This window comes from Salmo trutta, chromosome 18, assembly GCF_901001165.1.
Source record: "Salmo trutta chromosome 18, fSalTru1.1, whole genome shotgun sequence".
In the NCBI taxonomy this organism is placed as follows: Eukaryota; Metazoa; Chordata; class Actinopteri; order Salmoniformes; family Salmonidae; genus Salmo; species Salmo trutta.
The window spans coordinates 51068588-51090723 of NC_042974.1; the positions used below are offsets into that span (position 1 = coordinate 51068588).

At 44.3% G+C, this 22136-nt stretch overlaps 1 protein-coding gene across 4 annotated transcripts in view; it reads left to right on the top strand.

Moving 5' to 3' along the window:
* rnf157 (ring finger protein 157) overlaps positions 1 to 22136 on the top strand; it is a 36817-nt gene that overhangs the window by 10575 nt on the left and 4106 nt on the right. Inside the window, exons 9-18 of one of the 4 annotated variants that reach the window (XM_029698967.1) lie at positions 1700 to 1859; positions 2082 to 2194; positions 7819 to 8051; positions 9511 to 9613; positions 9694 to 9802; positions 9922 to 10130; positions 16151 to 16234; positions 16338 to 16386; positions 18312 to 18419; positions 19865 to 19899. In XM_029698967.1, coding sequence (XP_029554827.1) covers positions 1700 to 1859; positions 2082 to 2194; positions 7819 to 8051; positions 9511 to 9613; positions 9694 to 9802; positions 9922 to 10130; positions 16151 to 16234; positions 16338 to 16386; positions 18312 to 18419; positions 19865 to 19899 — 1203 coding nt within the window. Of the gene's footprint in view, positions 1 to 1699; positions 1860 to 2081; positions 2195 to 7818; positions 8052 to 9510; positions 9614 to 9693; positions 9803 to 9921; positions 10131 to 16150; positions 16235 to 16337; positions 16387 to 18311; positions 18420 to 19864; positions 20033 to 22136 lie in introns of those variants that run through there. The other 3 variants (XM_029698966.1, XM_029698963.1, XM_029698965.1) reach the window with 3 other exon arrangements.

Sequence of the window (22136 nt, forward strand, 5' to 3'; positions counted from 1 at the left end):
GACTTGTTGCCACTCCAATTTTTCCCCTATACCAGTGGTTCCTAAACTGTGGGGCGCGCCCCCTAGGAGGGGGCGAGGGGGCGGCAGGGGGATTTGGGGGTGCATCATACTCACGAGTAGTACAACATCAGTTTTCCTCTTATCATGTCAGTCATTGCATATTTTAGAGAGCTATTTATAACTTGTCAGAAATGGTCCGATCAACTTGCCCATGTCAGCTAACGTTTTTTAGCTAGTTTTTGTAGGCCATAGATTTTGTAGTAATGTTCCCGTCACTCAAATATCACGAGTACACATTAGACATGGCAAAATGTATAGCATTATAAGAACATTTGCTTTAAAACAGCAAAAATAAGCTTTAACCCTTTCTTCCCGCCAACAAGAGGGATGTGAACAGCTTGAGTCATGAACAGTGCTTGTACCCATATAAATAGACTTAGCACACACCAGCACAGGGGGGCGGGATGTTCCCCAGTGCTGGAAGGGGGGCCTGAGTGAAAAAGTTTGGGAACCCATGCCCTGCCCTATACATTCTTCTTCTTCTTCTTCTTCTCATTACCACCACCAACAGGACTGGTGTATAAATTCATTATACTTTGAGACACAAAATAAGGAAAAACGTACCCTACCATCTAAAACTACCCTCATTAAAAACCCACCATCCTGCCCCCCCTAATTTAATTATATCTGGTCCTACACCAGCCTGGGAGGACTGGACACCACCACTCAACAAACCCTGTAGCTCTTTCCCCTATACAATTAGACGGGGCACTATAACCACATAGGAGTTCAATTCATACTGCATTCTCTCTCACGGGTGCAACAAATATAGCCTCTTACAAGGTGCCCATCAAAATATGCTAATGAGCCAGAAACTATATAATGTATCCACTAGTGGTCAAAATAATTTTGTCATTCCAAAGATATGGTACAGTACTGTCTTCTGTGGGGTAGAATTAGAGTACCAATCGAAATACAGCAACTCTTTGCCCCGTCCACAACATTTTCCCACAATGCACCATAATTTACAGTATGCTGCACTAAAACGTTTCAGAGTATTTTACTGTTGATTATACCCAAAATTGCAGTATAATTTACAGTTTTCCGTTACAGTGTAGTGACCACAATGCTTTTTGTTAAAAAACTTTCCAAATCACTCTCTGTAGAATTGGTTAGAGTATTCATGAGTTGCATGTTTCATCACAATATTGTTTTGAACATTCGTTTTGGACTGATGCCTGACTGAGCATTCTACTCAATGCATTGTCAATGAGCACTGAAGAAGATTTCATCAAAAGTGCATTACAGTGGCTTGGAAATACAATGACATTCAAAAGAAGGCAAATAACTAGTAGGAAAATAACTTTTGTCATCATTTTGATGTCTCCAGATTGACTTTATATGCAGTATAACATTAGCTAGCTAGCTAAGATTGAGCTGAGGCCACTGGATTTTAGCTAGCTAACGTTAGCATTGCTAGCTATTTTTGACAACCTTTGCAAGCTAATGACATTTCCATCTGGCTATTTGATGACATGATAATGCTGGCAAAGTTGTTTCCTATGAATATGCAAAGGAATTGAATTATTTTTACAGTATTGCTTGCTCAAGCTACCATACTGCTCTGTGAATGTAAATGATGTATTGATTGATTTATGTATTGATTAATTGATTGATTGATTGATTATGTTGGCCCCAGGTTGCGGATGATGAGATCAGTGATAACAGTGCGGAGTGTGTGGTGTGTCTGTCGGATGTCCGCGACACACTCATCCTGCCCTGCAGACACCTGTGTCTCTGCAATGCCTGCGCCGACACACTCCGCTACCAGGCCAACTGCTGCCCCATTTGCAGACTGCGTGAGTCTATGTCTATGATGCTACATAATACCTTTGTAAGCCACATGTTGACATTCCTAATACCTTCATAGCAATACTTAATAGATGCTCAGGACCTTCATAGCAATACCTACAGTAATACATGCTCAGTTATCAGGCTAACTGCTGCCCTATCTGCAGACTTTGTGAGTCTATAATGCTGCATAAGACCTTCACATCAATACTGTTATAATGCATCTTCAGCGTTCCGGGCGCTGCTGCAGATCCGAGCCATGAGGAAGAAGCTGAGTCCTCTCTCTCCTGCCAGGTTTAACCCCGTCATCACCTCCCAGACCTCTGACTCAGAGGAACACTCGGTAATATGTACACATACACTTAAAAAAATATATTTACATATAGTAACATCCAAAAGTTTGGACACAACTACTCATTCAAGCGTTTTTCTTTATTTTTACTATTTTCTACATTGTAGAATAATAGTGAAGACATCACAACTATGAAATAACACCTTTGGAATCATGTAGTAACCAAAAAAGTGTTAAACAAATCAAAATATATTTGAGATTTGAGATTCTTCAAAGTAGCCACCCTTTGCCTTGATGACAGCTTTGCACACTCTTGGCATTCTCTCAACCAGCTTCACCTGGAATGCTTTTCCAACAGTCTTGAAGGAGTTCCCACATATGCTGAGCACTTGTTGGCTGCTTTTTCTTCACTCTGCAGTCCAACTCATCCCAAACCATCTCAATTGGGTTGTGTAAGGACAGACGCTGGGAGAGGAGAAGCAAGTACAGGGAGTGAACATTTAATAAAGAATGAACATGAAACAAACACGGACAGGGAAAACAAAACGACAATAATGCTGACACAGGGAACAAACTGAGGAGCAGACCGATATAGAGGGGGCAATCAATAAAGTGAAGAAGTCCAGGTGTCACATTGGTATGAAGAGATTCGGGAGACAGGCGCAGGAATGCGTTGAGCCCAAATTACGGTGTGCTGTGTAAAGGCACGGGGACGAAGACCATACAAACACGTAACAAAACACAGGGTAGAAACCCCCCAAAAAAGAGCGAGGAGTACCTCGAATAAATAACACATCCGCACAATGATTAACACACGGGACGAGACACGTAATCATCTGCACAATCCACAAAAAAAGCAAAAAAGCCAAAACACACAGCACAGGTACTCACACGCACCAACGGACATAGTAACAATAAACGATAGCCCAATGGAAACCAAAGGGCACACTTATACAAGTACTAATCAGTGGGAATAGGGGACAGGTGTGCGTAATGAAAGTTACGGAGGGATCCGTGACACCAGGTGAGTCCAATGAAGCGATGATGCGCATAATGATGATGACAGGTGTGCGTACTGATGGGCAGCCTGGCGCCCTTGAGCGCCAGAGAGGGGAAGCGGGAGCAGGCATGACAGTACCCAGGGGCGCCACCCAGCGTCCCACCTGGGCGAGCCTGACGGCCTGGCCGAGGCGTGGGAACCAGATGATCCGGCGGAGGCGTGGAAGCCCGACGAGCCGGCTGAGGCGTGGGAGCCCGACGAGCCAGCTACGGCGTGAAAGCCCGACGAGCCGGCTGAGGCGTGGGAGCCTGACGAGCTGGCTGAGGCATGATGCGGGATGGGAGCCTGCCGAGCCCGCTGAGGCGTGGGAGCCTGACGAGGTGGCTGGGGGGGGGGGCCTGACGAGTCGGCTGCACCCCCGGTCGAAAGAACCGGGGGTGTTCTTGACATAATATGGACTTGGTCTTTTACCAAATAGTGCTATCTTCTGTATACCACCCCTGCCTTGTCACAACACAACTGATTGGCTCAAATGCATTAAGAAGGAAAGAAATTCCACAAATTAACGTTTAACAAGGCACACCTGTTAATTGAAATGCATTCCAGGTGACTACCTCATGAAGCTGGTTGAGAGAAGGCCAAGAGTGTGTAAAGCTGTCATCAATTCAAAGGGTGGCAACAAAATCTAAAATATATTTTGATTTGTTTAATACTTTTTTGGTTAGTACATGATTCCATATGTGTTATTTCATAGTTTTGATGTCTTCGCTATTATTCTACAATGTAGAAAATAGTCAAAATAAAGAAAAACCCTTGAATGAGTAGGTGTGTCTAAACTTTTGACTGGTACTGTATACAGTTGAAGTCGGAAGTTTACATACACCTTAGCCAAATACATTTAAACTCAGTTTTTCACAATTCCTGACATTTAATCCTAGTAAAAATTCCCTGTTTGAGGTCAGTTAGGGTCATCACTTTATTTTAAGAATGTGAAATGTCAGAATAATAGCAGAGAGAATGATTTACTTCAGCTTTTATTTCTTTCATCACATTCCCAGTGGGTCAGAAGTTTACATACACTCAATTAGTATTTGGTAGCATTGCCTTTAAATTGTTTAACTTGGGTCAAACGTTTCGGGTAGCCTTCCAGAAGCTTCCCACAATAAGTTGGGTGAATTTTGGCCCATTCCTCCTAATAGAGCTGGTGTAACTGAGTCAGGTTTGTAGACCCCCTTGCTCGCACGCGCTTTTTCAGTTCTGCCCACAAGTTTTCTATAGGATTGAGGTCAGGGCGTTGTGATGGCCACTCCAATACCTTGACTTTGTTGTCCTTAAGCCATTTTGCCACAACTTTGGAAGTATGCTTGGGGTCATTGTCCATTTGGAAGACCCATTTGCGACCAAGCTTTAACTTCCTGACTGATGTCTTGAGATGTTGCTTCAATATATCCACATAGTTTTCCTCCCTCATGATGCCATCTATTTTGTGAAGTGCACCAGTCCCTCCTGCAGCAAAGCAGCCCCACAACATGATGCTGCCACCCCCGTGCTTCACTGATGGGATGGTGTTCTTCAGCTTGCAAGCCTCCCCCCTTTTCCTCCAAACATAACGATGGTCATTATGGCCAAACAGTTCTATTTTTGTTTCATCAGACCAGAGGACATTTCCCCAAAAAGTACAATCTTTGTCCCATGTGCAGTTGCAAACCGTAGTTTGGCTTTTTTATGCCGGTTTTGGAGCAGTGGCTTCTTCCTTGCTGAGTGGCCTTTCAGGTTATGTTGATATAGGACTCGTTTTACTGTGGATATAGATACTTTTGTACCTGTTTCCTCCAGCATCTTCACAAGGTCCTTTGCTGTTGTTCTGGGATTGATTTGCACTTTTCGCACCAAAGTACATTCATCTGTAGGAGACAGAACGTGTCTCCTTCCTGAGCGGTATGGCGGCTGCGTGGTACCTTCAGGCATTTGGATATTGCTCCCAAGGATGAACCAGACTTGTGGAGGTCTACAATTTTTTTTCTGAGGTCTTAGTTGATTTCTTTTGATTTTCCTATGATGTCAAAGAAGCACGGAGTTTGAAGGTAGGCCTTGAAATACATCCACAGGTACACCTCCAATTGACAAAAATTATGTTAATTAGCCTATCAGAAGCTTCTAAAGCCATGACATAATTTTCTGGAATTTTCCAAGCTGTTTAAAGGCACAGTCAACTTAGTGTATGTAAACCTCTGACCCACTGGAATTGTGATACAGTGAAGTATAAGTGAAATAATCTGTCTGTAAACAATTGTTGGAAAAATTACTCGTGTCATGCACAAAGTAGAAGTCCTAACCGACTTGCCAAAACTATAGTTTGTTAACAAGAAATTTGTGGAGTGGTTGAAAAACGAGGTTTAATGACTCAAATCAAATCATATTTTATTGGTCACATACACATGGTTAGCAGATGTTAATGCGAGTGTAGCGAAATGCTTCTGCTTCTAGTTCCGACCATGCAGTAATATCTGACAAGTAATCTAACAATTTCACAACTACCCTTTACACACGAGTGTAAAGGAATGAATAAGAATATGTACATATAAATATATGGATGAGCGATGGCCGAACGGCATAGGCAAGTTGCAGTAGATGGTATAGAGTACAGTATATACATATGGGATGAGTAATGTAAGGTATGTAACCATTATATAAAGTGGCATTGTTTAAAGTGACTAGTGATACATTTATTACATCCAATTTGTAATTATTAAAGTGGCTAGAGATTTGAGTCAGTAAGTTGGCAGCAGCCACTCAATGTTAGTGATGGCTGTTTAACAGTCAGATGGCCTTGAGATAGAAGCTGTTTTTCAGTCTCTCGGTCCCAGCTTTGATGCACCTGTACTGACCTCGCCTTCTGGATGACAGTGGGGTGAACAGGCAGTGGCTCGGGTGGTTGTTGTCCTTAATGATCTTTTTGGCCTTCCTGTGACATCGGGTGGTGTAGGTGTCCTGGAGGGCAGGTAGTTTGCCCCCGGTGATGCGTTGTGTAGACCTCACTACCCTCTGGAGATCCTTACGGTTGTGGGCGGAGCAGTTGCCGTACCAGTCGGTGATACAGCCCGACAGGATGCTCTCGATTGTGCATCTGTAAAAGTTTGTGAGTGTTTTTGGTGACAAGCCAAATTTCTTCCGCCTCCTGAGGTTGAAGAGGCGCTGTTGCGCTTTCTTCACCATGCTGTCTTTGTGGGTGGACCATTTCAGTTTGTCCGTGATGTGTACGCCGAAGAACTTAAAACTTTCCACCTTCTCCACTACTGTCCCGTCGATGTGGATAGTAGGGTGCCCCCTCTGCTGTTTCCTGAAGTCCACGATCATTTCCTTTGTTTTGTTGACGTTAAGTGAGAGGTTATTTTCCTGACACCACACTCCGAGGGCCCTCACCTCCTCCCTGTAGGCCGTCTTATCGTTGTTGGTAATCAAGCCTACCACTGTAGTGTTGTCTGCAAACATGACGATTGAGTTGGAGGCGTGCATGGCCACACAGTTATGGGTGAACAGGGAGTACAGGAGAGGGCTGAGAACGCACCCTTGTGGGGCCCCAGTGTTGAGGATCAGCGGGGTGGAGATGTTGTTTCCTACCCTCACCACCTGGGGGCGTCCTGTCAGAAAGCCCAGGACCCAGTTGCACAGGGCGGGGTCGAGACCCAGGGTCTCAAGCTTAATGACGAGTTTGGTGTTAAATGCTGAGCTGTAGTCGATGAACAGCATTCTTACGTAGGTATTCCTGTTGTCCAGATGGGTTAGGGCAGTGTGCAGTGTGATTGCGATTGCGATTGCATCGTCTATTGGGGCGGTAAGCAAATTGGAGTGGGTCTAGGGTGTCAGGTAGGGTGGAGGTGATATGATCCTTGACTAGTCACTCAAAGCACTTCATGATGACGGAAGTGAGTGCTACAGGGTGGTAGTCATTTAGCTCAGTTACCTTAGCTTTCTTGGGAACAGGAACAATGGTGGCCCTCTTGGAGCATGTGGGAACAGCAGACTGGGATAGGGATTGATTGAATATGTCTGTAAACACACCAGCCAGCTGGTCTGCGCATGCTCTGAGGATGCGGCTATGGATGCCGTCTGGGCCGGCAGCCTTGCGAGGGTTAACACATTTAAATGTTTTTCTCACGTTGGCTGCGGTGAAGGAGAGCCTGCAGGTTTTGGTAGCGGGCCATGTCGGTGGCACTGTATTGTCCTCAAAGCGTGCAAAGAAGTTGTTTAGTTTGTCTGGGAGCAAGACATGGTTAGCACTCCAATCTAAGTGTATGTAAACTTCCAACTTCAACTGTATATACAGCTGTAGGCATGGTGTTTTGAGCTATCCGATTGGCCAGGGCAGTAGGCTCACTCGATTTAGCCACAGATCTCTCGGTCCACCGGGTAGGTGGAGTTTGTTTTTTCAGACAGATGAAATGGTTCAAAATGCGAACACTTTGCATATGCGGTGTGCAGGGCTTCTGAATGAAGTGCACCTTCCCGCCAACAGAGCAACACGAAAAAATTTAATCGTTTGGTGATCGACTTGTCGCGATCGACCAGTTGGTGACCGCTGGCGTATAGCAACATAACAGCTCATCTCTTTTTTATGTTCTCTCTACCCCTGTCCCATCCTTCCTCTCTCTCCTTTCCCCCCACCCTCCCCCAGGTGTCGGATCACATTCCCCCAGGTTATGAGGTCGTGTCCCTCCTGGAGGCTCTGAACGGGCCCCTGAGCGTGTCTCCCTCTGCCCCCCCTCTGCAGGACCTCTCTGTGGGCCACATCTCGGGGACCCTGCCCCCCTACAGCAGTGAGACCCACCCCGCCCCGGCACACTCCATGTCCCCCCTGGACCACTCCAACTCAAGCCAGGGACTCAAACTGAAGAAGAGCGGCTCCAAGTAAGTGGAGCAAACACCTGGAGACATATAAAGTGCACTAGTTTTGACCCGAGGTCTGTTCAAAAGTTGTGCACTACATGGGGAGTAGGGTGCCATTTGGGATGCAGACACACATACAAACATACTGTACATTTGAATAGGAATTAATTTCCTATGACTTTTAAAGGTTTAGCTAATAGAAAATACACTATATATTGAAATGTATGTGGACACCCCTTCAAATTATTGGATTTGGCTATTTTAGCCACACCCATTAATGACAAGTGTATAAAATCGAGCACACAACCATGCAATCTCCATAGACAAACATTGACAGTAGCATGGCTTCACTGAAGAGCTCAGTGACTTTCAACGTGGCACTGTCATAGGATGCCACCTTTTCAACAAGTCAGTTCGTCAAATTTCTGCCCAGCTAGAGCTGCCCTGGTGAACTATAAGTGCTGTTATTGTGAAGTGGAAATGTCTATGAGCAACAATGGCTCAGCCATGAAGTGGTAGGCCACACGAAGTGGTAGACCACACAAGCTCACAGAATGTGACCGCAGAGTGCTGAAAAAAAATTCTCTGTCCTCAGTTGCAACACTCACTACCGAGTTCCAAACTGCCTCTGGAAGCAACGTCAGCACAATAACTGTTCGTCGGGAGCTTCATGAAATGGGTTTCCAAGGCTGAACAGCCGCACACAAGCCTAAGATCACCAGGCGCAATGACAAGCGTCGGCTGGAGTGGTTGTAAAGCTTGCCGCCATTGGACGCCTTCTCTGGAGTGATGAATCACGCTTCACCATCTGGCAGTCCAACGGACAAATCTGTGTTTGGCTGATGTCAGGAGAACGCTACCTGCCCGAATGCATAGTGCCAACTGTAAGGTTTGGTGGAGGTGGAATAATGGTCTGGGGCTGTTTTTCATGGTTGGAGCTAGGCTCTTTAGCTCCAGTGAAGGGAAATCTTAACACTACAACATACAACTTCCAACTTTGTGGCAACAGTTTGGGGAAGGCCCTTTCCTGTTTCAGCATGACAATGCTCCCATGCACAAAGCAAGGTCAATACAGAAATGGTTTGTCGAGATCGGTGTGGAATAACTTGACTGGCCTGCACAGAGCCCTGATCTCATCCCCATCGACCAACTTTGGTATGAATTGGAACGCCGACTGCAAGCCAGGCGTAATCGCCCAACATCAGTGCCCGACCTCACTAATGCTCGTGGCTGAATGGAAGCAAGTCCCCGCAGCAATGTTCCAACATCTAGTGGAAAGCCTTCCCAGAAGAGTGGAGGCTGTTAAAGCAGCAAAGGGAGAGCAACTCCATATTAATGCCCATGATTTTGGAATGAGATGTCCACAGATGGACACCTGCTACTATTCATGTAGTGTTTTTATGTCCGGATAAAGGGAGAGTTGTTAGAGTGTTTGCTGTGGTGTTTATGATTCTGACTGTTGCATTGTGGGATGTGTCAGGTCTCTCTCCCAGAATTCTTCGGTGCTGCCAGGGGAGGAGGGAAAGAAGTCACAACACAGTGAATCAGAGGTTCAGGCCTGCCGCCGGAAACAACAACTTGAGGTACACTGACATTCTGACACAGTTTGTGTATGCGTGTTTGTCTGTGTCCGGTGTATGTTTGACCTTACTCTCTGTTCCAGAGTGGTGTAACTTCAGAGAGTGAGAACCTGACTCTATCCTCGTCTGGAGCCATAGACCAGTCCTCCTGTACTGGGACACCTTTCTCCTCCACCATCACCTCCCCTGAAGGTAGTCCTGCTGGGGCTGTCAGGGGGTGGGCAGAGGGCAGTGGAAAATGTGTCCAATGTGTCAAATTATAAAACACTGTTAATTGTCTCCTCCTCTCTCTCTCTCTCTCTCCCACACAGACCCAGTGAACAGTAGCCTGGCCCAGTCAGTCATGTCCATAGCTTTCTCCCACAGCCAGCACTCTCAGATCAGCACTGACACCCTGTCCTCCATGTCTGGTTCCTATCTGGCCGGACCGGAGGGAGAGGTAGAGGGGGGAGACATAGAGGGGGAGAAGATCCAGGACGCACCCATGGAGAGCCGGGGACCCTCACAGCAGGACGGGGAGGTGAGAAACATGAGGGGGAACAGGGGGATGAGAGAGGAGAGAGTGGGGTACTCCTAGAAAAATGGCTTGTTGTGATATAGAGAATACCCCCCTCTCTTTCTCTCTGTCTCTCACTCTCTCAATTCAGTTCAATGGGGATGTATTGGCATTGGAAACATACAGTGCCTTTGGAAATATTCAGACCCCTTGACTTTTACTACATTTTGTTACGTTACAGCCTTATTCTAAAAATTATTAAATAAATGTTTTTCCTCAGCAATCGACACACAATAGCCTATAATGACAAAGTGAAAACAGGTTTTTAGACATTTTTACAAATGTATTAAAAATAAAAAACAGAAAAACCTTAATTACATTAGTATTCCAACCCTTTGTTATGAGACTTGAAATTGAGCTCAGATGCTTCCTGTTTCCATTGCTCATCCTTGAGATGTTTCTACAACTTGATTGACAACTTGACCTGTGTTAAATTCAATTGATTGGACATGATTTGGAAAGGCACACTCCTGTCTATATAAGGTTCCACAGTTGACAGTGTATGTCTGGGCAAAAACGAAACCATAAGGTTGAACGAATTGTCCGTAGAGCTCCGAGACAGGATTGTGTCGAGGCACAGATCTACGGAAGGGTACCATAACATTTCTGCAGCATTGAAGGTCCCCAAGAACACAGTGGCCTCCATCATTCTTAAATGGAAGAAGTTTGGAACCACCGAGACTCTTCCTAGAGCTGGCTGCCTGGCCAAACTGAACAATCGGGGGAGAAGGACCTTGGTCAGGGAGGGGACCAAAAACCCAATGGTCACTCTGACAGAGCTCCAGATTTCCTCTGTGGAGATGGGAGAACCTTCCAGAAAGACAACCATCTCTACCGCACTCCACCAATCAGGCCTTTATGGTAGAGTGGCCAGACGGAAGCCACTCCTCATTAAAAGGCACATTACAGACCGCTTGGAATTTGCAAAAAGGCACCTAAAAACTCTCGGACCATGAAAAACAAGATTCTCTGGTCTGATGAAACTAAGATTGAACACTTTGGCCTGAATGCCAAGTGTCACGTCTGGAGGAAACCTGGCACCATCCCTACAGTGAAGCATGGTGGTGGCAGCATCATGCTGTGGGGATGTTTTTCAGCGTCAGGGACTGGGAGACTAGGCGTGATTGAGGCAAAGCTGAATGGTGCAAAGTACAGAGAGATCCTTGATGAAAACCTGCTCCAGAGCTCTCAGGACCTCAGACTGGGGTGAAGATTCACCTTCAAACAGAACAACAACCCTAAGCACACAGCCAATACAACGCATGAATGGCTTCGGGACAAGTCTCTGAATGTCCTTGAGTGGCCCAGCCAGAGCCCGGACTTGAACCCGATCGAACATCTCTGGAGAGACCTGAAAATAGCTGTGCAGCAACGCTCCCTATCCAACCTGACAGAGCTTGAGAGGATCTGTGGAGAAGAATGGGAGAAACTCCCCAAATACAGGTGTGCCAAGCTTGTAGCGTCATACCCAAGAAGACTCAAGGCTATAATCGCTGCTAAAGGTGCTTCAACAAAGTACTGAGTAAAGAGTCTGAATACTTATGTAAATGTGAAATTCCAGGTTTTTTTAAATACATTTTCAAACAAATCTATAAACCTGTTTTTCTTTGTCATTATGGGATATGTGTAGATTGATGAGGGAAAAAATTCATTAATCAATTTTAGAATAAGGCTGTAACGTTACAAAATGTGGAAAAAGTCAAGGGGTCTGAATACTTTTCGAATGCACCGTATGTTTACATCGCCAAAGCAAGTGAAATAAACAATACACAAAAGTGAGAAGAAACGCATTTAAACATAAATAAAAAACAATTAGAAATTTACAGTAAACATTGCACTCAAAAAGGTTTCAAAAAGATAAAGACATTTCAAGTGTTATATTATCAGCCATGTACAGTGTTTTAGCAATGTGCAAATAGTTGTAGTAGGAATAGTGGGGGAGATAAATAAACAGATAAATATAGGTGGTATTTAGAATGTTTGTGCTCCACTGGTTGCCCTTTTGTCATGGCAACGGGCCGCAAATCTTGCTGCTGTGATGGCACATTGGGGTATTTCGCCTAACAGATGTGGCAGTTTATCATTGTTGGATTTGTTTTCAAATAATTATTTGTGGGTCTGTGTGATCTGTGGTAATGTGGTCATACATTTGGCAGGAGATTAGGAAGTGCAGGTCAGTTTCCTTTTGTGGACAGTTGGCACTTCGGAGCCAGGTCTGACTACGGCGACCTCTCAATAGCAAGGCTCTGCTCACTGGGTCTGTACATAGTCAAGAATTTTCTTACATTTGGGTCAGTCTCAGTGTGTACTGTGTACTCTCTGTTTAGGGCCAGATAGCATTCTAATTTGCTCAGTTTTTTTGGTTGATTCTTTCCAGTGTGTCAAGTAGTAATTTTTTTGCTTTCTCATAATCTGGTTGGGTCTAATTGTGTTACTGGCCTGGGGCTCTGTTGGTTCTGTTTGTGTGTTGAATAGAGCCCCAGAACCAGGGGACTTCTCTAGGTAGATGAGGGCTTTGATGTGGAATGTGGAGGCATCGCTTCCTTTTAGGTGGTTGTAGAATTTAACAGCTCTTTTCCAGATTTTGATAACTATAGTCCTAATTCTGCTCTGCATGTATTGTTTGGGGTTTTGCATTGTATATAAAGTATATTTCTGCAGAATTCTGCATGCAGAGTGCCAATTGGGTGTTTGTCCCATTTTGTGATTTTTTGGTTGGCGAGTGGACCCCAGACCTCACAACCATAAAGTGCAATGGATTCTATAACTGACTGAAGTATTTTTGGGACAGATTCTAATTGGGATGTCTAGTTTTATGTTCATTTTGATGTCATAGAGGGCCCTTCTTGCCTTGTCTCTTAGATCATTCACAACATTGTGGAAGTTACCTGTGTTATTGATGTCTAGGATGAGGTAGGTATAATTCTTTGTGTGAGCTAGGGCAACCGTGTCTAGATAGAATTTGTATTTGTTGTCCTGGCACCTGGACCTTTTTTGGGGCACCATTATTTTTGTCTTACTGAGATTCACTGTCAAGACCCAAGTCTGACAGAATCTGTGCAGAAGATCTACAGTGCCGTGAAAAAGTATTTGACTCCTTTCTAATTTTCTCTAGTTTTGCATATTTTTGATACTGAATGTTAGCAGATCTTCAACCAAAACCTAATATTAAATACAGGGAACCTGAGTTTACAATTAACAAACAAAAATAGGATACTTATTTGATTTATTTAAAGTAATTGCCCCCTTACACTCAATAACTGGTTGTGCCATCTTTAGCTGCAATGACTGCAACCAAATGCTTCCTGTAGTTGTTGATCAGTCTCTCACATCGCTGTGGAGGAATTTTGGCCCACTCTTGCATGCAGAACTGCATTAACACAGCGACATTTGTGGGTATTCAAGGGTGTACTGCTCGTTTCAAGTCCTGCCACAACATCTCTATTGGGATTAGATCTGGACTTTGACTAGGTCATTCCAAAACTTCAAATGTGTTGCTTTTTATCCATTTTCATGTAGAATGGTTCCTTTTATTGAGGCAAGTCGTCCAGGTCCTGACTTAGCAAGGCATTCCCAAACCAATTACCACCACCATGCTTGCCCGTTGAGGTTCTTACTGTGGGGTGAAATGTTTGGTTTTCGCCAGACATAATGGGACACATCTCATCCAAATAAGCATATACAGTACCTACTCATTCAAGGGTTTTTCTTTATTTTTACTATTTTCTACATTGTAGAATAATAGTGAAGACATCAACACTATGAATTAACAGATATGGAATCATGTAGAAACCAAAAAGGTGTTAAACAAATCAAAATAGATTTTAGATTTTAGATTCTTCAAAGTAGCCAACCTTTGCCTTGATGACAGCTTTGCACACTCTTGGCATTCTCTCAACCAGCTTCACCTGGAATGCTTTTCCAACAGTCTTGAAGGAGTTCTCACATATGCTGGGCACTTGTTGGCTGCTTTTCCTTCACTCTGCAGTCCAACTCATCCCAAACCATCTCAAATGGGTTGAGGTCGTGTGATTGTGGAGGCCAGGCCATCTGTTGCAGCACTCCATCACTCTCCTTTTTGGTCAAATAGTCCTTACACAGTCTGGAGGTGTGTTGAGTCATTGTCTTGTTGAAAAACAAATGTTAGTCCCACTAAGCGCAAACCAGATGGGATGGCGTATTGTTGCAGAATGCCGTGGTAGCCATGCTGGTTAAGTGTGCCTTGTATTCTAAATAAATCACAGTGTCAGAAGCAAAGCACCCCCACACCTCCTCCTTCATGCTTCACGGTGGGAACCACACATGCAGAGATCATCCGTTCTCCTACTCTGCGACTGACGAAGACATGGCGGTTGGAACCAAAAATCTCAAATTTGGACTCATCAGACCAAACAACAGATTTCCACCGGTCTAATGTCCATTGCTCGTGTTTCTTGGTCGAAGTAAGTCTCTTCTTATTTGGGCTGCAATTTGAGGTGCAGTTAACTCTAATAAATGTATCCTCTGCAGCAGCGGTAACTCTGGATCTTCCTTTCCTGTGGCGGTCCTCATGAGAGTCAGTTTCATCATTGCGCTTGATGGTTTTTGCGACTGCACTTTCAAAGGTCTTGACATTTTCAGCATTGACTGACCTTCATGTCTTAAAGTAACAATGGATTGTCGTTTCTATTTGCTTATTTCAGCTGTTCTTGACATAATATGGACTTGGTCTTTTACCAAATAGGGCTATCTTCTGTATACCATCCCTACCTTGTCACAACACAACTGATTGGCTGAAATGCATTAAGAAGGAAAGAAATTCCACAAATTAACGTTTAACAAGGCACACCTGTTAATTGAAATGCATTCCAGGTGACTACCTCATGAAGCTGGTTGAGAGAATGCCAAGAGTGTGCAAAGCTGTCATCAAGGCAAAGGGTGGCTACTTTGAAGAATCTCAAATATACTTTTTCACAGGACTGTAGGTGCTGCTGTACGCCCTCCTTGGTTGGGGACCGAAGCACCAGATCATCAGCAAACAGTAGACATTTGACTTTAGATTCTAGTAGGGTGAGGCCGGGTGCTGCACACTGTTCTAGTGCCCTAGCCAATTCATTGATATAAATGTTGAAGAGGGTGGGCTCAAGCTGCATCCCTGTCTCACCTCACGGCCCTGAGGAAAGAAATCTGTGTGTTTATTGCCAATTTTAACGCACACTTGTTGTTTGTGTACATTGATTTTATAATGTCATAATTTTCTTCTCCAACGCCAGTTTCCATCAATTTGTACAGCAGACTCTCATGCCAAATTGAGTCAAAACTCATTTTAAATAAACAAAATGAGAAAAATGTGCTTTTGTTTTGTTTGTTTGTAAGGATGTTCAGGGTGTATACGTGGTCTGTCGTACTGTATTTTGGTAAGAAGCCAATTTGACATTGTCTCGGGACATTATTTTCACTGCTATTGATGATACTGTAGAAGATTTTGCTGTTGACGCAGATTTCAGGGTAATCATTGGGGTCAAATTTGTCTCCACTTTTGTGGATTGGTTCCAAATATTGTGAAGATGCCAGAGCTGAGGATAATGTTGAAGAGTTTAACAATAGCACATTTGAATTCATGGTCTGTATATTTTATCATTTAGTTCAGTATACCATCAATATACAGGCCTTTTTGGGTTGGAAGGTTTGTATTTAGTCCTGTAGCTTATCCAATGTAATTGGAGAATCCAATGGGTTCTGGTAGTACTTTTTAATAACTGATTCTAAGTTTTGTAAATGATCATGTATACATTTCTGTTCTTGGTTCTTTGTTATATGGCCAAAAAGGTTGGAGAAGTGTTTTATCCATACATCTCCATTTTGGATAGGTAGCTCTTTATGTTGTTGTTGTTTATGTTCCAATTTTCCCAGAAGTGATTTGATTCTATGGGTTCTTCCTTCACATTGAGCTTTCTGACATGCTGTTCCTTATTATTTGTTAGTGTATTTCTGTACTGTTTTAGTGTTTCCTCATAGTGAAGGAACTACTCATAGAGCCAAAAGAACATAACTTCTCACTCGCTGTGTCAGAAGAGCAGGATTCAGAGGTACATATACCGTATAGTACCTAAACTAAAGGAATGGCTATAGATGAAAAAAAACATATCAAATATACAATACAAAATGAATCTGTCTCTCTCCTTCTCACAGGGAAATGATGTCACAGAGGAACACTGCCCCTCCCCTTCCCACAAGCAGGGTAAATAGGACCTCTCGCCTATACCTCTCACCTCTGACCCCTCTCTCAGCTTTACCCTCCTCACTATCTGGCCATGCTGGAAAAGACAGAAGTACGTGGCAGTCTAAGCACTAATACAATGTTACCCACTAATCCTAATTTAAAGCCTCACCCTAACTAACTCCTTGCCTAAGCCCTACATTGGGGAACAAATATCACCTGTACACTGCACTGTAAACCCCAATGTGCTGTCATCACAAAATGTACATGCAAAAACACAGATATTAAAAACAATTCCAAAAAATCTACCTACAGTAGAGCATGCTGGGAAAAAAGTTCATTTATTATTATAACTTGATGTGACTTCTCATTTAGTTTTGAGTCAGTACCACATATACATTTTAAGTAGTAATTACGTTTCATTGACTTTGAATTCAAATTACTATAAGTATTTAAGTAAAACATGCCTTGGGGTTTACTCGCTCATCAATTCTTACAATATTTCCACTTTTGTCCTTTCTAACATGGCCTTTTAGTGACTGACTAACTTGTTACAGCACCCTATCCTGTAAACTGTACCATATAAAGCTCATTATTAGTGAGATGGCAGGGTGTTTTAAGGGGTGCCATGCTAGATTCTCTCCACTGTAAATGATAATGTGGGCTAAAATACTGGTCACACTTTATTTGGCTAGTCCGGACTTTCCGTCTGTAGATGCTCGAACAATGGTCATACTATCAACAAACTACCTGTTGATAAGCAACTGCTTGCTAAGGCTAGGGTTAGGGTTAGGGTTAGGACTAGGACTAGGACTAGGGTGAGTACATAGTGAGTCGATAGTTTGTAGAACATCTACATATGGACTATCCAAAAAAAGTGTTACAACACTGACCATCGGTGAAACCATCACTAATCATCCGTTTGCACATGTGCATTTGGTTCAGTTTGCTCTCTCTGTGTGTGTGTGTGTGTGTGTGTGTGTGTGTGTGTGTGTGTGTGTGTGTGTGTGTGTGTGTGTGTGTGTCGTTGGTTTGCCAATGCTTGTGTATGTTTGCCTGCTGTGCTCTGCATGCACTGCTTAGATTCCACACCCTGATATGCAATTGTGTGTACAGTATATTTGTGTGTGTGTGTGTGTGTGTGTGTGTGTGTGTGTGTATATCTGTGTCTCTCCCTCTCTCTCTTTGTGTGTATATGTTTGGAGTCATATCCTCCCCACCTTTCCTTCTCCTCTGCTTCCCTCCTCTATTCCACCATTCAAAAGTCAGATGAATTGGTCTTGAATCTCTAACCCTGCCTCTCAGTGTGCCCAGAGTTTGAGTGTGTGTGAATGTGCATGCGTGTGACCTCAGAGTTTGTGTGTGTGTGTGTGTGTGTGTGAATGTGTGTGTCAGTGTGTGTGTGTGTGTGTGTGTTACTTATGAATGTGTGTTTAAATACTATGTCTGCATGTTTGTGTGTCTTTTGTGTGTGTTTGTTTGTGACATAATCTTAGTCACCATGCATCTTCTTAATATGCATTTTTCTCCAGTCCAGTTGTAGTGGATATGTGCATGTGTGGAGTGGTGAACAATAAACAAACAATGAATCAATTAGTTAATAAGGAAACCAAAGGAATCCTGTCTCTATATATGTTCATGTGATGTACATTTGCACGCGTGTGTCACTGCTTCTCCGTGTGCATCCTCTGAGCCTGAGCCACATGCTAACCATCATCACATGATTTCACCCATGCCCTCTTTTACACACACACACACACACACACACACACACACACACACACACACACACACACACACACACACACACACACACACACACACACACACACACACACACACACTAGCATAGTCATCTAAAAGCTACTGACCCCCATCTACACCCCCCTCTCCCTCCCCCCTGCTGTGCCTGGCTACTGTTGTTTGACCTTTGCCCCCGCTTGCAGGTGGGCGGAGCAGGTGTCCAGAGTTGGCCAATAACAATCACGCCCTCTGCGACACACCCTGTATGGGGGGGCTGGACAATGAGCAGGTTCCCGACAGCCGATTCGCCGGTGAGTGGCAACCTACTGAACATGGACCAATCAAAGCTGAGACTGGGCATGGGGCGGGGGAGAGAGGGGCATGTCAGTGAAAGGAAATAAGGGAGCGAGGGATCATGGAGAGGAGAAACAGTGGAACAGAAGTCAGGGTAGAGAGACAATGGAGAGGGTGGAGCGAGAGTGAGACAGAGTTTGTCAAAACTGAGGTTCCTATGTTTCTAGCTGAGATTTTAATTACTATAAATGGAGAAAGTGAAGAGGGGAGAAAATTGGATTATATACCCCATAAAATGTCGGTCTACTAGAGTTGTTTCATCTCAAATGGCTCAGGAAATAGATTCAGTGACATTGAAGGAAGAAAATATTGACCCAAAATAAATGAGGCTGTAATTGGTGATCCATCCATACTAAACACAAGACAGTGCATCTTTCTCAGCAGTTAGAACAGGAGGCTTCTTTCTTCTCATCATCCCCCCATCCTTCACTGTCGTGGTTGTTGTTTGTTCTTGTTGTTTTTCTCAGTAGTGGGTAGTTATGCACTCTCTTCCTCCTCTCCTCCCAGCAAAAAGCTCCTGTGTGTGTGAGAAAGTGTGTGTGTCTACATTTGTGTGTGAGAGCATGTATGTGAGAGCATGTGTGTGTGAGAGCGTGGGTGTGGTTGTTCTCTCTGCTCCATCCCAGAGTTCCAAGTTCATGTTCAGTGTCTGCCAGCTCCGAGCCGCTTTGCTTATCGTCTGCGACTCATCCCTCAATCTCTCCCTCTCCTTTGCTTCTCCCTCGCTTGCTAGATGTCCTCCCTCTGCTGACTGAAGCAGGTTACCGTGAGGGAAGGGGAGTGAAAGGCTTTGTTTCTCTATGCAAAAGAGCAAGAGAAAACCCAGTGCAGTGTGTCAAGATCCAGGTGCTGGTTTTGGCAAGAACAACTAGTATCCAAAAACAGGTGTAAAAACTGCCCTTTAGCTTTGTTTCTCTAAGTCTGTAGCACTCTAACATGGGTACTGTTTCTGTTGCCACCAACTCTCAAACGACTAGTCCCTGTTTTCCGGCCTTTTTATTCAAAAGCTCAGGCCGCAGAGCGAACGCAGAGATTTAGAGGTCTGGCTACTTGAGAGCATTCCTTATTTTAGTGGATGTCTGTTCTTTCAATGAAGAGATCAGGTACCACGTCGTTAACTCTCAAAAATATGTCTTAAAAGGAAGTCAATCTTTAAGGATTCTGCATTAAAAAAATATATATAATAATTGCGAAGCCTTAGCTCCTCCCATTCCTGTAACTCCCAACATATTGCCCCCCACTGCCCCCTGACCTCGCTCCCCCTACTCTTTGTGGTTGTTGTCAGATGAATTCTCTGTGCTGTAAATGTGTTCTATTCTCTCTCTTTGTTTCTGTCCTTTATCCATCATTTAATATCTCCTCTTCGATGCCCCTCCTCTCTCTCTCTCTTTCGGATGGACAGATGTGGACTCGTGCCCTGTGCACATTGAGGAATAGGTATGGCTATAGCTGTGGCTAGCTGATAGGTTAGAGATTGTTCACTAAACTTCGCGCTTTCTGCAAAACTGAAAGCGTGAAGCACCACATTTAATCATGGCAAGGAGACTGGAAACATGACTGAATACAAACAGTGTAGTTATTCCCTCCGGCAAGGCAATCAAACAAGCAAAGTGTCAGTATAGGGACAAAGTAGAGTCGCAATTCAACGGCTCAAACACGAGATGTATGTGGCAGGGTCTACAGACAATCACGGATTACAAAAAGAAAACCAGCCCCGTCACGGACATTGACGTCTTGCTCCCAGACAAATTAAACAACTTATTTGCACGCTTTGAGGACAATACAGTGCCACCGACTTGGCCCGCTACCAAAGACTGTGGGCTCTCATTCTCTGATGTGAGTAAAACATTTAAACGTGTTAACCCTCGCAAGGCTGCCGGCCCAGATGGCATCACTTGCCGTGTCCTCAGAGCATGCGCAGACCAGCTGGCTGGTGTGTTTACGGACATATTCAATTAATCCCTATCCCAGTCTGCTGTCCCCACATGCTTCAAGATGGCCACCATTGTTCCTGTTCCCAAGAAAGCTAAGGTAACTGAACTAAATGACTATCGCCCCATAGCACTCACTCCTGTCATCATGAAGTGCTTTGAGAGACTATTCAAGGATCATATTACCTCCACCCTACCTGTCACCCTAGACCCACTCCAATTTTCATACCACCCAAATAGGTCCACAGACGATGCAATCGTCATCACACTGCCCTATCCCACCTGGACAAGAGGAATACCTATGTAGGAATGCTGTTCATCGATTACAGCTCAGCATTCAACACCATAGTACCCTCCAAACTCATCATTAAGCTTGAGACCCTGGGTCTCGACCCCGCCCTGTGCAACTGGGTCCTGGACTTTTTGACGGGCCGCCCCCAGGTGTGAAGGTAGAAAACAACATCTCCATCCTGCTGATCCTCAACACTGGGTCCCCACAAGGGTGCGTTCTCAGCCCTTTCCTGTACTCCCTGTTCACCCATGACTGCATGGTCATGCACAGCTCCAACTCAATCATCAAGTTTGCAGACAACACTACAGTGGTAGGCCTGGTTACCAACAACGACGAGACAGCCTACAGGGAGGAGGTGAGGGCCCTTGGAGTGTGGTGTCAGGCAAATAACCTCTCACTTAAGGTCAACAAAGCAAAGGAGATGATCGTGGACTTCAGGAAACAGCAGAGGGGGCACCCCCCTATCCACATCGACTGGAAAGTAGTGGAGAAGGTAGAACGTTTTAAGTTCCTCGGCGCACACATCAACAGCGCCTCTTCAACCTCAGGAGGCTGAAGAAATGTGGCTTGTCACCTAAAACCCTCACAAACTTTTACAGATGCACATTCGAGAGCATCCTGTCGGGCTGTATCACCGACTGGTACGGCAACTGCACCGCCCTCCAACGCAAGGCTCTCCAGAGGGTAGTGCAGTCTGCACAACGCATTACCGGGGGCAAACTACCTGCCCTCCAGGACACTTACAGCACCCGATGTCACAGGAAGGACAAAAAGATCATCAAGGACATCAACCACCCGAGCCACTGCCTGTTCATCCCACTATGATCCAGAAGGTAAGGTTAGTACAGGTGCATCAAAGCTGGGACCGAGAGACTGAAAAACAGCTTCTATCTCAAGGCCATCAGACTGTTAAACAGCCATCACTAACATAGAGAGGCTGCTGCCAACATACTGACTCAAATCACTGGCCACTTTAATAAATGGTTTTAATAAAGGTATCACTAGTCACTTTAAATAATGCCACTTTAATAATGTTTACATATCCTACATTACTCATCTCATATGTATATACTGTATTCTATACCATCTACTGCATCTTGCCTATGCTGCACAGCCATCGTGCATCCATATATTTATATGTACATATTGTTATTCCATCCCCTTACATTGTGTGTATAAGGTAGTCGTTGTGAATTTGTTAGATTACTTGTTAGATATTACTGCACTGTCGGAACTAGAAGCACACGCATTTCGCTACACTTGCATTAACACCTGCTAACCATGTGTATGTGACCAATAAAATTATATTTTATTTTATTTGACTCCCTGAAAACTGCACTACCTGTTATTAACCACTAGTAGCTGCATGATGTAGAGCAGTGACCTATCACCTTGGTCCTGGAGAGCCAAATGGTGTGCAGAGTTTATATTAGTTTCAGCCCAGCACTCAA